This window comes from Pan troglodytes, chromosome 6, assembly GCF_028858775.2.
Source record: "Pan troglodytes isolate AG18354 chromosome 6, NHGRI_mPanTro3-v2.0_pri, whole genome shotgun sequence".
Taxonomy (NCBI): Eukaryota; Metazoa; Chordata; class Mammalia; order Primates; family Hominidae; genus Pan; species Pan troglodytes.
In genome coordinates, this window is record NC_072404.2 from 83,981,740 (window position 1) to 83,997,687 (window position 15,948).

Sequence of the window (15,948 nt, forward strand, 5' to 3'; positions counted from 1 at the left end):
AGATCCCTCCCTTCTGACTTGACATCTTCCCAGAGGGGTCAGCCCTGAGAATTTTGTCATTTGTCATTTTGAATGGAGACCCTCCAGTGATTATCACTCTCATACATATTTAAATCTCATCCACTCATTTTCCTTTTGGCCCTGCCTGGAGCTTTCAGTATCTCTGGCCGGGCTGGGCTTTCCTTGTTTGTTTCTGTTCTAATTTGCTTTGTTCTTTCACTGTTGAGGAATTTTCCATTAGCTTTAACCTACCTGGCATGCTAAAATCGATTCAGCTTAATCTGTCCAGGTGTAACGTTTGGGGACAGATTAACTTTATGCTCTAGTTCTTAAACCCTTAGAAATGCCTCTAGCTTTCTGACTATCTTGTGCCATTCTAGCTTAAGAAAGAAATACTTTTCATGACCTGAGTAGTAGAATTTCACCACCTCATAAAGTTACCAAAATGCTCTGCTTTCAGAATGATAGCTAGGGAAGGAGTTGACTTAATTTTTCCATTAAAGATGTGATTTTGACCATGAAAGAAATTATTATTTTTCATAACCTGAGATAGTGTTTGTTGGTATAATTTCACCACTTAATAAGTTACAAAAATGCCCTTCTTTAAGAATGATAGCTAGGGAAGGAGTCAGATTCATGTTTTAATTAAAAAATGTGGTTTTGGCCATGAGGTAATGAGAAAGGCCAGGAGTGTGACATGCAGGGACATCTGAGATGCATAGTAGGTTCATCCTATCAATGGCCCACCAGCCCTGAGCACTGGGCCTGTGCACCTTTTTCCCCAACACTGCCTGCTGTCTGTTCCCAGGGTCAACAGTGATTCTTTTTTTTTTTCTTTTTTTTTTTTTTTGAGACAGTGTCTTGCACTGTCGCCCAGGCTGGAGTACAGTGGCGCAATCTCGGCTCACTGCAACCTCCACCTCCTGGGTTCAAGCAGTTCTCCTGCCTCAGCCTCCTGAGTATCTGGGATTACAGGCACCCACCACCAGGCCTGGCTAATTTTTGTATTTTTAGTAAAGATGGAGTTTCGCCATGTTGGCCAGGCTGGTCTCAAACTCCTGACCTCAAGTGATCTGCCCAGCTTGGCCTCCCAAAGTGCTGAGATTACAGGTGGGAGCCACCGTGTCTGGCCAACAGTGACTCATTCTTAAGCAATGTAAACCAAAAATAAAATCCTAGGCCCCCAGCCAACTGAACAGACCCCAGTTTGGGCCAAAGGGACCCCCAAGCACCCTGAAAAACTGAATTCTGGCCATGATGGGAAGGGAGGTCACACTCACCTTGTTATATCCCTTCCCTTTCAGAGTTTAGGCATAACTGACCAGCATTAAGATTAAAATGCAGATTGTAAGACTGACCAAACAGTGTCTTAAGGTAATATACCAAATCCAGCCTGACCGATATAGCATCACATGCTCTCTGAGGGCTGCCATCTATGAGACTTCATCTACGTAACAAAAACCTTGGCTTCGACAGTCCCCTTATTTTAACTCAAGCATTCCTTTCTTCTGACTTCTTAAGTGTGGTATGATCATAGCTCACTTTAGCTTCAAACTCTTGGGTTCAAGCAATCCTCCCATCTCAGCCTCCTTAGTAGCTGGGACTACAGGTGTGCACCAATACACCTGGTTAATTTGGTTTTTAATTTTTTGTAGAGATGGGTTCTCACTATGTTGCCCAGGTTAGTCTTGAATTCCTGGTCTCAAATGATCCTCCTGTCTTGGCCTCCCAAAGTGCTGGGATTACAGGCATGAGCCACTGCACTCAGCCTCAGAAAATCTTTTAATCCCCCTATGACCTGTAAGCACCCCCACTTGAAGATATCTGGCTGAATTAATGTTCACCTTCCATGTATTAATTTATGTCTTCGCTTATAATTCCTATCTCCCTAAAATGTATAAAATTAAACTATAACTTGACCACCTCGGGCACTTTCTCAGGACCTCTTGAGACTGTACCTGAGCCATGGTTATTCATATTGGCTCAGAATAAACCTCTTTAAATATTTTACAGAGTTTGGCTCCTTTGGTCAATAGCTGGGTGGTAGCTGGCCAAGGTGAATCTGGGCTGGGGAATTTACCGATTTACAGGAGTCCTGTTCAACACTGGATTCTCATCTTAACAGCACAGATGCAGTGACTAGTTCCAGATTAATACTTGCAGCTAACTTGGAGGTATGGCTGGCCGCTAGTGCTAGCTGTGCCCTTTTGCATGGCGCCATCCAGGAGAAGCCCAAAGCCCCAGCTCAGTCCCCTCCTGCTTCCGTACCCTGTTGTGCCCTCTTTGAAGGGCCTCTCTGCCATGCTTCCTCCAAGCCTCAGCCTCTCTCAGCCTCTAAATCTCACCTCCTCCCTGTATACTTCCTCAGAGATTTCTATTTCATCTTTCTCTCCTCCAGCTCCTGTGCGTGTTTTACCCTTCGGTAAATCTTAAGCCTTTTTTTAAAAAGACAGGGACAGGGTCTTGCTATGTTGTCCAGGCTAGTCTCATTTAAGTCCTTAAAACTGCCTAAAATGCTTTGTGAAATAAGATTCCATTTCAACAAACAAAAGCAGGAAGTGCCTTCAGGACTGGGCTCGGCTCAGGCGTGCCTCTGCCATGTCTCACTTGAGCCTTCTTTTCAAGTCTGAGCCTGGAGTAGAGGCACGTTCAATGAGTATTTATTGAAATAGATGCAGTCACACCTCAAATAGCAAATCACCTAAGGAGTCACAATCCCTTTTTAAAAGTGTGCCCAGAAAAAATAAAAACTAGGATGTAGTCCATATACACAGTGGACTGTTATTCAGCCATAAAAAAGAATGAGATCCTGTCATTTGCAGCACCATGGATGGAACTGGAGGTCATTATGTTAAGTGAAATAAGTAAAGCACAGAAAGAAAAATATTGCATGTTCTCATTCATATATGGGAGCTAAAAAAGAGGATCTCATGAAAATAGAGAGTAGGTTGCTGGTTACCAGAGGTAAGGAAGGAGGGGAGAGAAGGTGGGGGGTGGAAATAAAAAAAGAATGTATATGGCCGGGCGCGGTGACTCACGCCTGTAATCCTAGCACTTTGGGAGGCTGAGGCGGGCAGATCACAAGGCCAGGAGTTTGAGACCAGCCTGGCCGACGTGGCGAAACCCGGCTCTACTAAAAATACAAAAATTAGCCAGGTGTGATGGCGCACACCTGTGATCCCAGCTACTTAGGAGACTGAGGCATGAGAATTGCTTGAACCCAGGAGATGGAGGTTGCAGTGAGTCGAGATCGCACCACTGTGCTCCAGCCTGGGCGACGGTCACTGTGTCTCAAGAAAAAAAAAAAAAGAATGTATATGTATAATGTATTTATCATTACTGAACTGAACACTTAACAGTGGCAAAGATGGTAAATTATATTTTTGACCTTAATTAAAAATATTAAAAAATAAAATAGATCTTTCCATGAAAAAGTAAAAAAAAAAATCCAGGTGGAGATGATGGTGCTAAAAAGTGAGTTATACAAAGCAGCAGTGTATCCACCCCTCCATCTAAGTGGCTTGTTTCTGTGGCCCATGTTGTTATTATACACTGTATATTATATATAGTATATATTATATATTATACATTAATATATATAATTGTATATTATGTATAATATATACTATACAGTATATAATAATGTGGGACATGGACATTATACTATATATTTATATTATACTATATATATTATACTATATATATAGTATAATGTCCATATATAATGTAATGTCCATAATGTCCCACATTACTAAAAATGGGAACACTTCTGAGCTCCTGTTGCATGCCCAGCCTCCTTTTTCTCTTGTTGCCCAGGCTGGAGTGCAATGATACGATCTTGGCTCACTGCAACCCCTGCCTCCCAGGTTCAAGTGATTCTCCTGTCTCAGCCTCCCAAGTAGCTGGGATTACAGGCATGTGCCACTACGCCCAGCAAATTTTTGTATTTTTAGTAGAGACAGGGTTTCGCCATGTTGGCTAGGCTGGTCTTGAACTCCTGACCTCAGGTGATCTGCCCACCTCGGCTTCCCAAAGTGTGGGGATTACAGGCATGAGCCGCCATGCCTAGCCCCAGCCTCCTTTTTCTAGCACACTTCCCTCTGCCTTCGTAGCTCTGTCCCTTTCACCTCTATGTTTCCTAATTTCTGAAGTCAGTTGGTCGTTATTTGCAGACTGATAGGTTGTAATTAAATCAGAACTCATTCACACTAAAGCCCTCCCTGGGATTAAACCAGCATTTTCTATGCAGCGATCATCATTTTATCCCCATTTTCCATTCTTGTCATATTTTCAGCATCACCTGTCTCCAAACTCTTGCCAAGTATTTGCAGCTGCTTGCTAGAAGCAATCACCAGGGTATCACTCAGACACCTATCCTCAGTGTGGCCAAACCTCACTTCCCTCCAAGACAGCCTGCAGTCCCTCCTGAATTGTTCGTTGTTAATGCCATCACGTAAACTACAGTGTTGCCTTCCCTTCCCTTCCCTTCCCTTCCCTTCAACTTTTATTTTTACTTTTACTTTACTTCTTTCTTGGGTTTTACCATGTTGGCCAAGCTGGACTCAAACTCCTGACCTCAAGTGTTCCACCCACCTCAGCCTCCCAAAATGCTGGGATTACAGGCATGAGCCACTGTGCCCAGCCCTCCAGCATTGTCTTTCAGATCATCCCTCTCCCAGACTCTGACATCTGAGCTCTCCTTGAGCACCATCCACTCTATCTCTGAAAAGTCTCTCAAACTCTTCTTTCCACAGTGTCCTCTGCCACCATGCTGGCTTAGCTCTGAGTTCCTCATCTTCCCCTTAGACTCTGTGACAGCCTCTTATCTCTTGTCACTCCAGCTGTAGCCACCCTGATGCCTGAGCTCTTGGTCTAAAAATCTCACCCTTAAAAAATATATATTTTAAAACCACTGGGAGCTCCCTGTGGCCTACATGAAAGGGTCACACACTTTAAAAAGAAAAGTCCGGAGTATAAATATTTTAGTCTTTGTGGGCCCCACAGTTCCTGTCACAATTATTCCATTCTGCTGGTGTAGCACAAAAACAGGAGAAAATAGACAACCAGTGGAGACATATAGAAATAAATGTGCATGGTTGTGTTCCAATAAAACTTTATTTGTGAAAGAAGGTGGTGAGCTAGGCTTGGCTACAGGCCATCCTTTGCCAACCCCTGGCCTGCGGGGTAGAGCCCAGATGGCTCTGAAGGCCCATTGCAATATTGCCTGTCATAGTCTGTTTTGCGTTGCTATAAAGGAAAACCTGAAGCTAGATAATTTATATAGAAAATATATATTTGGCTCATGGTTTGCGGACTGTATAAGAAGCATGGCACCAGCAATTGCTTGGCTGCTGGTGAGGACCTCAGGATGCTTCTACCCGTGGAGAAAGGCAAAGGGGAGCCAGTGTGTGCAAAGATCCCATGGTAAGAGAGGAAGCAAGAGAGAGAGAGGGAGGTGCCAGGTTCTTTTCTTTTAACCAACTCTTGCAGGAACTAATTGAGGACTCATGCAGCCCCTCCTCCTCCTCCCAGAGAGAGTATTGATCTGTTCATGCAGGATCTGGCCCCATGGCTCATAGGCCTCCCATTAGGCTCCACCTCCAACACCGGAGATCAAATTTCAACATGAGATTTTGGGGAAAAAACATCCAAACTATAGCATCGCCCTAGTGCAATTCTCCATTCTCATCTCTCAGTGTTTCTCGTTTCTCCACCCACCGGGCAGCCAGAATTGTAGACATGCCCGTGTCTTGCCACATTTTCCCACCCCTGCCTGTTTACCCTTCTCTTGATAGACTTGAGATTTAAAAGATTCAAGCGTAACCCCAACAGCCCTTCCTCAGAGTTGTCCCTTCAACATCTCGACCTCCGTGGGATTTTGTGTAGACTTGTATTATAGCACTTGTCATTCTTGCTTATGAACATCTGGTCACCTCTCTGTCTCTTCAACTGTAATACAGATTTCTTGCAGCCTGGAAAGTTTCTTTTGCTACTTATCTATCCTAGCACAGCCCCTGACATATAAGTAAACAGCAACTCTTTGCAGAATGAATGGCTTATTAATCATTGGTAAATATTCATTTTTTGCCTTTCTTAGAGAAGGTGAAAACCTTTCTAAATCTCTTTGTCATAGGCTCAGTCCCTGCCCAATTTCTTCCTTTGCATAAATAACTCTAGGTTTGTATCTTACATTTTCCGGTGCATTTCCATTGCTTTTAAATAACTGCCTTGCCTAGCCTCGCTGAACCGCATCTTTCTCCAGTTTTGCAATGTCTCAATGCCATCTAGCCTCACAACGCATCTTCTTTGTTAATAAAGCCGTCACTTTATGCAATGAAGACCCACATTCTTCCTGAAGATATATTTCTGTGAAGAATAAGCAGATTTTGCATCGTACACATACTGAGATAGGAGAAATTGTTGTTCTTCATTACCAATTTGAGGTGGCAAATTAGTACTGTAAATTTCACCTGATTCTTCAAAGCTAGAACATCAGCCAACTAATATCGATGCTGGCTGGTGTCTGGACTTTATCTGATGCCTGAGAAATGAGTCTCCTTCCTGCGATAGCTGTGCTTTTGCTGTTGTTCCTGCCTGGAATTGGCTGTGTCATTAGGAAGCATCATGGAGCTGAGGCCTGATTCTCAGAGGGCACTAGGTCCCAATGCAGACTTTTTTTTAAGAAAAAAGAGAGCCTGGCACGGTGGCTCATGCCTGCTATCCTAGCACTTTGGGAAGCAGAGGGGGGTGGATCACCTGAGGTCAGGAGTTCAAGACCAGCCTGGCCGACATAGTGAAACACCGTCTCTACTAAAAATACAAAAAATTAGCCATCATGGTGGTGGGCGCCTGTAATCCCAGCTACTCATGAGGCTGAGGCAGGAAAATTGCTTGAACCAGGGAGGCGGAGGTTGCAGTGAGCTGAGCTCATGCCACTGCACTCCAGCCTGGGTGACAGAGCGAGACGCCATCTCCAACAAAAAAAAAAAAAGAAAGAAAAAAGAGTTACCAGCTCATGCCTGTAATCCCAGCACTTTGGGAGGCTGAGGCAGAAGGACTGCTTGAGGCTGGGTGTTTGAGACCAGCCTGGGCAACATGGCGAGACCCTGTTTCTACAAAAAATGAAAAATAAAAAATTAGTCGAGCATGGTGGTGTGTACTCAAGAGGCCAAGGCAGGAGGATCTCTTGAGCCCAGGAGCTCAAGGCTGCAGTGAGCTATGATGGTGCCACTGCACTTCAGCCTGGGCAACAGAGCAAGACTATCTCAGAAAAAAAAAAATAAGTTACCAGCATAATGAGAAGTAAATCTCTTGGGCTGAATAACAGGATTATTTCTTTCAAAGTCCTTGCTTGGCTCAAGACTCTCTGCTTCCCTTTAGGGAGGAGGGGCTCAGATCCCTGTGGGAACGCCAACTTTGATTCTGGGCGACTCCATATGCTTGCGGAGACTGGAGTCCTTTCAGACGATGCGTGTTGCCACGTGTCCTTTCATACACCACACAATGACAGTTGGACAGGTTCCTATCACCATTGCAGAGAGCATTTCTGTGGCCCACAAAGACATCTTGGAGGTGGTTAAAATTGGCATACTAGTGTCTAACGTGCACGTGTTGCATGAGATGGAGGAGTAAAGTTTAATTAAAGACCAAAGATACAGCGTGCTCACGTAGCCCTGGCGCACCAGAGACTTTAGGCCAAAGAAGGAGTACGTTTCAGTGAAAAGCACACAACATTACTGGCTGTTCTTGAAAACTTGATCTGTGGTCCCTAGTTCCCAAGGATGGGAAAGTGGCCAAAGCCCACTCAATGCTGGGAGCCGTCCTCCTAGAGCCAGAGGGATCCTGCCTGTTCCAATGTCTCCGTGGGTTTTACGGGCATATTTTTCACACCCTGTTTTGCTATTAAAAATAAAATGAGGCACACATCACATGTCTTTCCCAGACTGCAAGACCCATTTCCTTCTAATAAGCCTCGGTTTGCCTGGGCTTTCCTTACCCTAGAAACATTAACTCTCCAGAGGTGCCTATTATGGATTTCTAGTTTTGTATTTTTTTTTTCCTGTTTCTGCTATTTTGAAAACAAAAAAAAAAGTTAGTGAGGTTTGTCTGCTTCTGCAGACAGACAGACACACACACTCACATAGACACACACACGAATTCTCTACGTGGGAGCCAGGAGCTCCCTATGCAAATAGAGAATAAAGAAGGACAGCTTTGTCCTACTTACCTGCATGCCACAGAAAATAGAACCCTGAGCTGATGTGTGGCCTGCCCTGTCCTGGGCTTGGTTGGAGGAGGCCAGCCTTGCTACAGACTACAGAGTAAGCCACAGGCATTCAAGGCTTCGAAGGAGCAGGTCCCTTTAGAGGAGGGAAGTTCTGGACTGACCTCCATCTATGGTCTGACTTGCTAAATCCAGTAACCCCAAAGGTGGGGCAACTCGGAGGTCCAAAGGCTCAGCTGTCCGGGTCCTCATTTCCAGGCCATGTTCTCAAACACCCCCAGCTAGGGCCCGCTGGGGTGTCGCCCAGTGTAAGGATGTAGATTGATGCTTACCCGTAAGGTCTAGGGCATACAGAAAGACCACAGGAACAAAGGTCCGTCAATGGAAGGGACCCACCCTGTCCAGCCATATCAGTAACCCAGAGAGTTCAGGATTGAGTCAGAAGGAATGGGAAGTGGAGATGATGCCTTGGGAAGGAGCCTTCCGGAGAACTAAGAGCAAGACTTAGCTTACAACTGGCTATCCAGTAACTGCAGCCGCAGACCTTGTCATCCTCTGACACTTCCTACTGTTGCATCGTATGTCCTGGCCCCAGTGTAAAACCCTGCTATAGAGGCTGGAAGGACATCACACCTAACCCATTTTTTCAGATGGGGAAATTGAGGCTGAGGGGGAAGGCTGCACCAGCTTGCAGAGCAGAGTTGGCGCTTGGCGCTGGCTGCCTCATGGGCTGACTCTCACGTCGGGAGGCCTGGCCTCTGCATCCTCCCATCCTTGGCAATTGGGGATCTGAGCTCAGGCCACATGAGGCCATGTCCTCCACCCCAGTGTCCTTGAGCACAGTGTGCCATGACCTCAAGCTGAGTAGTGGCTCCAAGCTCCTTCCAGGCCAGTCGGGACTTGGTAGGAAAACATATGGCTGTTTTAGGTAACCTTGGGCATATTTCATTGATGGGAAAAGCTCAAAATGCAGACAAACGCCTTGATTCAGAATTTGGGTTGGACTAAAATTTGTTTCTATACCATTGATGGAAAGAAAGGGGAGGAGGTGTTGAACAGCAGATTAATAGGGTGTGTAAGAGAACACAGGCTTCCTGTTCTTCACTTAAACACTTTAACGATGTCCACGGATGCACAGAAAGAAGGGCTGGAGGACCTGAGGGATCCTTGCAGCCAACACAGCTCATTTTACGCATGAACAAACTGAGGCCTCCAGGGTTTGGCCGCGGACCTAATTAGCTAATACGCCTGGCTGGGAGCCTAGGGTCCTGGTGCACAGGCTGGTCTTCTCTCTGCTGGGGCCCACAATTCGTCCCAGAAAGAATTCAGCATGCTGGATTAGTATTGATAATGAATTTACTACTAATATATGATCCTTACCCATTCAGACTCATCATCCCTTGAACAGTTATCTGTCTAGCGTCTCCTACAGTGTGGGCGGGGAACACACTAAGATGAAAGAAGGGTAGGAGGTGCTTACCGCTCAGAAAAGAAGCCAATGATAGTATTTCTAGATGGAGTATGCTGGATGTCACAAGAAAGGAAGGAATGACCTGCTGTGAACAGTCAGCAGAAAGGGAGATAACTTGGCTATGGTGAGCAAAGACAGTTTTGCGGAATCCATGACCCCTGGTTTGGTGTTTTGCAATGGGCAAGTCCATGCAAACTTACTCCCAAAGTCCAAGGAAGCTGAGAGGCTGAAAAAAGAGGCTGATATATCTAGCTTGTCAGAAAGAAACATTTAATAGGGACTTGGGCTATGTCTGTGTCTTGCGGCATGGTGAGACAAGATGGTGGATGCCCCCAGCCATCACCTACCAGACCCAGGACTTATATATCATAGGGAAGGAATGTATAGACGATTGTAGGGAAAGGCAGGAGTCTGCCTAAGGGCAGGGTGTATGGTAAGAACAAGGTCTTACACAAGGAACAGTAGATAATATAGAAATCTGGGAGGCATTCCCAGAATTAGAGTTTGTCAGAAGTCAACATGGCAGATTAGCATCCAAGATGGAGTCACTTTAGCATCCACACTTGACCTTGAAGGATGGACATAATTTTGGGCAGGGAAAAGAAGAAGGGAAGATATTTTAGGCAGAAGCACTGGATGCAATAGTGTAGCAATCTCAAAACCAGCCCCCAAAGATATCAAATCCTAATCTCTGAGATTTATAAATGCTATCTTACAGAAAAGTCTTTGAAGATGTGATGAAGTTAAGAATCTTGAGATGGGGAGATTATCTTGGATTATCTGAGTGGTCCCTAATGCAAACAGAAGTGTCCTTATAAGAGCAGGGCAGAGGGAGATTTACAGACAGAAGAGGAGAAGATGGAGATTGGAGTGATGGGGCTGCAAGCCAAGGAATGCTGGCAGCCTCTGGCAGCTGGAAGAGACAAATGGATTTTCCCTTAGAGCCTTCACGGGGAGCACAGCTCTGCTGACATCATGATTGTGATCTAATGATGCTGATTTTGGAATTTTGGCCTCCAGACTGTGAGAGAATAGATTTCTATTGTCTTAAATCACCAAGTTTGTGGTAATGATCATGCCAGGGCATGGTCAGATATTCAGTGCGGTAGTAAGTAAATGAGTCAGAACCGAGGGGCTTGTATGCGTTTGAAGAGTGATAGAAGGTTTCTGCATGCATCTTACCATCCTGAGTGGAGTCGAGCTGAGTGGGAGAACCCAAAGCCTGGTGGATCATTTTTATTTTTCCGTATTTATTAATACTGTGCTCCTCACGGAATAGAAAGTCAATACTAGTTGACTTTCTATCAACTAGCGTGGCATGGTGAATAATGGCAGCTGACATATCTGGGCTTGCACTGGGTTTATTGATGAAAAGTCAAAGCTGCTCTAGGTCTGGTGTGCTCAGAAACAATTAACGAACCTTTCATCTTCACACTGTGACCTCCAATTCCTTGTGTTGTACATCCAATCCAGGACTGACAGCTGCAGTGGCTCTGGAGAAGGGGACTCTGGGTGGAATTTAGAGCAACTCTGGTTTAGGGGAAGAGGAGAGATTGCCTGCCAAGTGAAACAGCCCTTGCTGACCGCAGAGTCAAGTTCTCTGCTAGCCCAGGGGTAAAGTGATTAAAGGCATCTTTTGAGTTTTCACGATGCTCTTATTGATCTGAGGTTGTTTATATCTACAAAACACCTGTAAATTAGGAGAATGAGTCAAAAACAGCTGGATACTTAACTCTCCTCCTCCTATGAGGCTGGAAAAGCTTTCTGCACAGCTCCTACAGCAGCAGGGATCTGAAATATGCCTGCAGAGGGGAGCTGCATTCTCCTTTCCTCCTGAGGACTGCAGTTAAGAGGCAGCTTTCTCCTCACAGCTGAAACCAAATCCTCATCTTTGCTCAGAAAGTGTCCTTGGTTAACATGCTTCTCTGCTGGGACCACCATCTAATTGTGTGCCTCCTACAGAGCTGGAGGATGCTCAGGTCGAGCTGCCTCCTCCCTCCCTTCCTCCTTCTTTATTTCTTTCTCTTTCTTTCTCTATTTTTCTATCTTTCCTTTCTTTCTTTCTTTCTCTCTTTCTCCCTTTCTTCGTTTCTCTTTCTTTTTTTCCTTGTCTGCCTGCGTTCCTTTCTTCCCTCCTTCCTTCCTTTTTCTTCTTTCCTTTTTTCCTTCCTTCCTTCCTCCTTCCTTCCCTCCTCCTTCCCTCCCTCCCTTCCTTCCTCCCTCCCTTCCTTCCTCCCTCCATTGCTTTCTTCCTTCCTTTCTCCCTCCCTCCTTCCCTTTTTCCCCCTCCCTCCCTTCCTTTCTTCTTTCTCTTTTTTCCTCCCTTCATTCCTCTCTTCCACTCTCCCTTCCACCTTCCTCTTTTTCTCTCTCCCTTTCTCCCTTTCCTTTTCTTTCTCTTCCTCTCTCATTTTCCCTTCTCCTCTCCTCCCTTCCATTTCCTTTTTTCTCTTTCCTTTTTCTTGTCTTCGTTTCTTTTCTTGTGTTCTTCTTCTGTCCTCCCTTTTATCTGATTAAAGAGTTTTAACAAATCACTGCTTTTAAAGCAGTTACGAGTTCTCAGTAGGCAATCACCAATAACTGCAGTGCAATAAAGCCAGCCATGTGACCACTGGACTTTCTTTGCTTTTCCATTGTAGAAATCCGAGAGGCCTTTCGGGTTCTGGACCGGGATGGGAACGGCTTCATCTCCAAGCAGGAGCTGGGCATGGCCATGCGCTCTTTGGGGTACATGCCAAGCGAGGTGGAGCTGGCTATCATCATGCAGCGCTTGGACATGGACGGTAAGACCCGGACAAGCAGCTTCTCCCCTGAGACATGCCCTGGTCTCATCAGTGAGACCTTCGGTTTATGCAGGGCCTTGCACTTTTAAATCCAGAGACTTGGTTTACATTTGAGAAGCAGAAACTTGGACTAGAACAGGCTTTTTCAGTAACTTTCCATAGAGTTCTAGGGGCCTGTAGAGATGGTTTCAGGGCCACTATAGGATGGGGTGAGGAAAGAGGCCTGGCTGGTGGAACAGTTACAGCATCTTGTTTTTTCCCTTCTTGTCCCCTCCCACCTCCCCATCCCCCTCTTCCCCCTCCCTCATCCCCATCCCTATCCCCCTCTCCCTCCCCCTCCTCCTCCTCCCTCTTCCTCCCTCACTCCCTCCCTCACTCCCTCCCCCCTCCTCCTCCCTCTTCTTCTTCTTCCTCTTCTCCCTGCCCCTCTTCCTCCTCCTCTTCTAAATAACAGCTTTGTTGAGATAGAATTCACATACTCTAAAATTCACACATTTAAAGTGCACAATTCAGTGGTGCTTAGTGGATGTGCAGAGTTTTGTTTGTTTGTTTCCTCTTTCTTTATTGGATGCTTTGTAGATGTCACACAGATCTACAAGTTACATTGTTGAGAAATTATTTAAAAATTGACCAAGACCAGGGTCTTGGTCCAGAGCTCCAAACTAGAAGCAAAAAGGAATGGGGGCAGTGAGTTGGGGAATGTCCTCCAACATCACCAAAACCCCCCAAACAAGAATCCTAAGCTCCTGCATGGGCTAGAGCCTGGCCTTGGGCTCCTGGGCTAACCCTCAGTGTCTCTGGCTGCATCACACTCAGGAAAAGTTCACCAGCAAGAGGCTGCAGGGAACAGCCAGTCAAGTCCAGACATGGACAAATATAAGTGGAAGGAGGACATGAAACAGGTAACTGTCCCGCTGTAGTTAAGAGTGCAGCTAAGGCAGGTGCAGGGGCAGGGGAGGAGCCAGGGGAGCAGTGCTGCAGCAGTGCTAGGGTGTAGCCCCAGTGTAGCCAGACGAGAGTCACAGATTTGTAAAACTAGCGCCACAATGGATTTTAGTTGGAAGCCACTATCCTCAGCAAACTAACACAGGAGCAGAATGCCAAGCACCACATGTTCTCACCTTTTTTTTTTTTCATGACAGGTCTATTTTAACATTTTTATCTTATTTTCATTTAATTTTTTTAATTGTATTTTATTTATTATTCATTTTAGAGACGGAGTCTCTCTCTGTCGCCCAGGCTGGTGTACGGTGATGCGATCTCGACTCACTGCAGCCTCCGCCTCCCGGGTTCAAGTGATTCTCCTGCCTCAGCCTTTCAGAGTAGCTGGGACTAGAGGCATGCACCACCACAACTGACTAATTTTTGTGTTTTTAGTAGAGACAGAGTTTCGCCATGTTGGCCAGGATGGTCTCAATCTCCTGATCTTGTGATCTGCCCACCTCGGCCTCCCAAAGTGCTGGGATTACAGGTGTGAGCCAGCGCGCCCGGCCTAAATTGTGTATTATTTTAGGTTCCAAGATACCTGTGCTTTTTCTCACTTGTAAGTGGGAGTTAAATGATGAGAACACATAAACACATAGTGGGGAACAACACACTGGGGCCTGTTGGGGGTGGGGAGGGAGAGCATTGGGAAGAATAGCTAATGGGTGCTGGGCTTAATACCAAGGTGATGGGTTGATCTGTGCAGCAAACCACCATGGCACACGTTTACCTATCTAACAAACCTGCACATCCTGCACATGGACCCCAGAACTTAAAATAAAAGTTGAAGGAAAATAAAAGAACACCTTCATCACTCCAAAAAGGAATTCCACATCTCTTAGCCATCAACTCCCAATCCCCCTGTCCCCGCAAGCCCTAGGCAACCACTTTTCTATGTTGTCTGAGAGACTGGTCAACGGGTAGCAGCTGTTGGTCTCCAGACGGAGGTCCTAACCCAAGACCAGAGGGCTCATGTGTTGTATGTCCTTCTGGTGAGCTGGGGATTCTCATCTACCAGCTTGGACTTGAGGTGTTCCCTGTGGGCCAGGGTGTCTCCAGGCCATTCAGTGATTCTCTGCTTCCCACAGACACACATTTCCTAGGCAACCTGGAAAACAAATCCTAGACTTAATCCTGGCCCAGTCACTGTCCCCATTCTTGCCCAGCAGACTGATGGAAGGGGATTCTAAGGAAGAAAATGGCATTATCTTCCTGCCCTACCCCACAAGCCCATATCCTGCACACTGCCTCACTACCTCTAAGTTTTTTGGGATGGTCTATCCCAAGGACACGATAACCCGCAGGCTTTGGAGCCTTCTAAGCTGGAGCTACTGTGTCATTCCCATTGTCACTTCCTTCTGTCTGGACGTTCCCATTGTCCAGATCTGTTCAGAGGCTTCACTCTCAGCCTCCTTCCCCCCCCCCCCCGCCCCCGCAATTTCCATCTTCTCCAAAGCTTCAGAGAAATGACCTGCAGCTTATTCTCCAGTGACTGTGGCAGTCCCCTGTCTAGTCCACGCCCTTCTTAGTAGAATCCTGTTTTTGGATTGAAGAATCTTGGGACCAGTAGCAAAAGCACCCTGTTTTCTACCCAACTCTCTGCCCCATTTGGCTCAACAATCCCAAGTTGGTTAACATCTCCAAGTAGCTACTGAAGAAATGAAGTGTTTCATTTAACACTTTCAAAGTAGCCCCATAAGTAGAGCCGTAAGATCTGGGCCTCGCCACCTGTGTCTACACTCTGAGCCTCTTTTCTTAATTCAGTAAGCAAGTACTACGCCCCTTCATATGCCATGACTGCTCCACCCAACCACCTAGACACTCTCTGCCGTACCTCACACCTGGCCAGGACCTCACTTGCTGAATGAGTCCAGAGTCATAGCTGACTAGCTTCATACCACCCTCAAACTCATTGATGGTGTCTGCCAGGGTATCGATGGTCTCAATATCCAGGTGATTGGTGGGCATATCCAGGAGAGGAGTATGTAGGGGTTCTGCCAGGTCAGCCAGGCCAGGCTAGATTCAGAGATTTGTGCAACGCATACCACACAGTCGATTTTAGAACATTTTCATTTCTCCAAAAAGAAACCTTGCACTTCCTTTTTTTTTTATTTGTTTTATTTTTGACGGAGTCTTGCTCTGTCACCAGGCTGGAGTGCAGTGGCACAATCTCTGATCACTGCAACCTCCGCTTCCCGGGTTTAAGCAATTCTCCTGCCTCAGCCTCCCAAGTAGCTGGGCCTACAGGTGCCCACCACCATGCCCAGCTAATTTTCATATTTTTAGTACAGACAGGGTTTCACCATGGTGGCCAGGATGGTCTCGATCTCTTGACCTTGTGATCCGCCTGCCTTGGCCTCCCAAAGTGCTGGAATTACAGATGTGAGCCACCACACCCAGACAAAACCTTGTACCTCTTAGCCATCACCTCTGAATCCCCATATTTCCCCAAGCCCTACACAAGCACTTCTCTATTTTCTGTCTCT

The 15,948-nt window shown here is 46.1% G+C and overlaps 1 protein-coding gene across 8 annotated transcripts in view; it reads left to right on the forward strand.

The window, feature by feature from the left end:
* CALN1 (calneuron 1) overlaps window positions 1-15,948 on the forward strand; it is a 667,093-nt gene that overhangs the window by 329,359 nt on the left and 321,786 nt on the right. For all 8 annotated transcript variants that reach the window (XM_009453338.5, XM_016957635.3, XM_054687595.2 and 5 more), the window contains one exon: window positions 12,335-12,478. In XM_009453338.5, coding sequence (XP_009451613.1) covers window positions 12,335-12,478 — 144 coding nt within the window. The remainder of the gene's footprint in view (window positions 1-12,334; window positions 12,479-15,948) is intronic.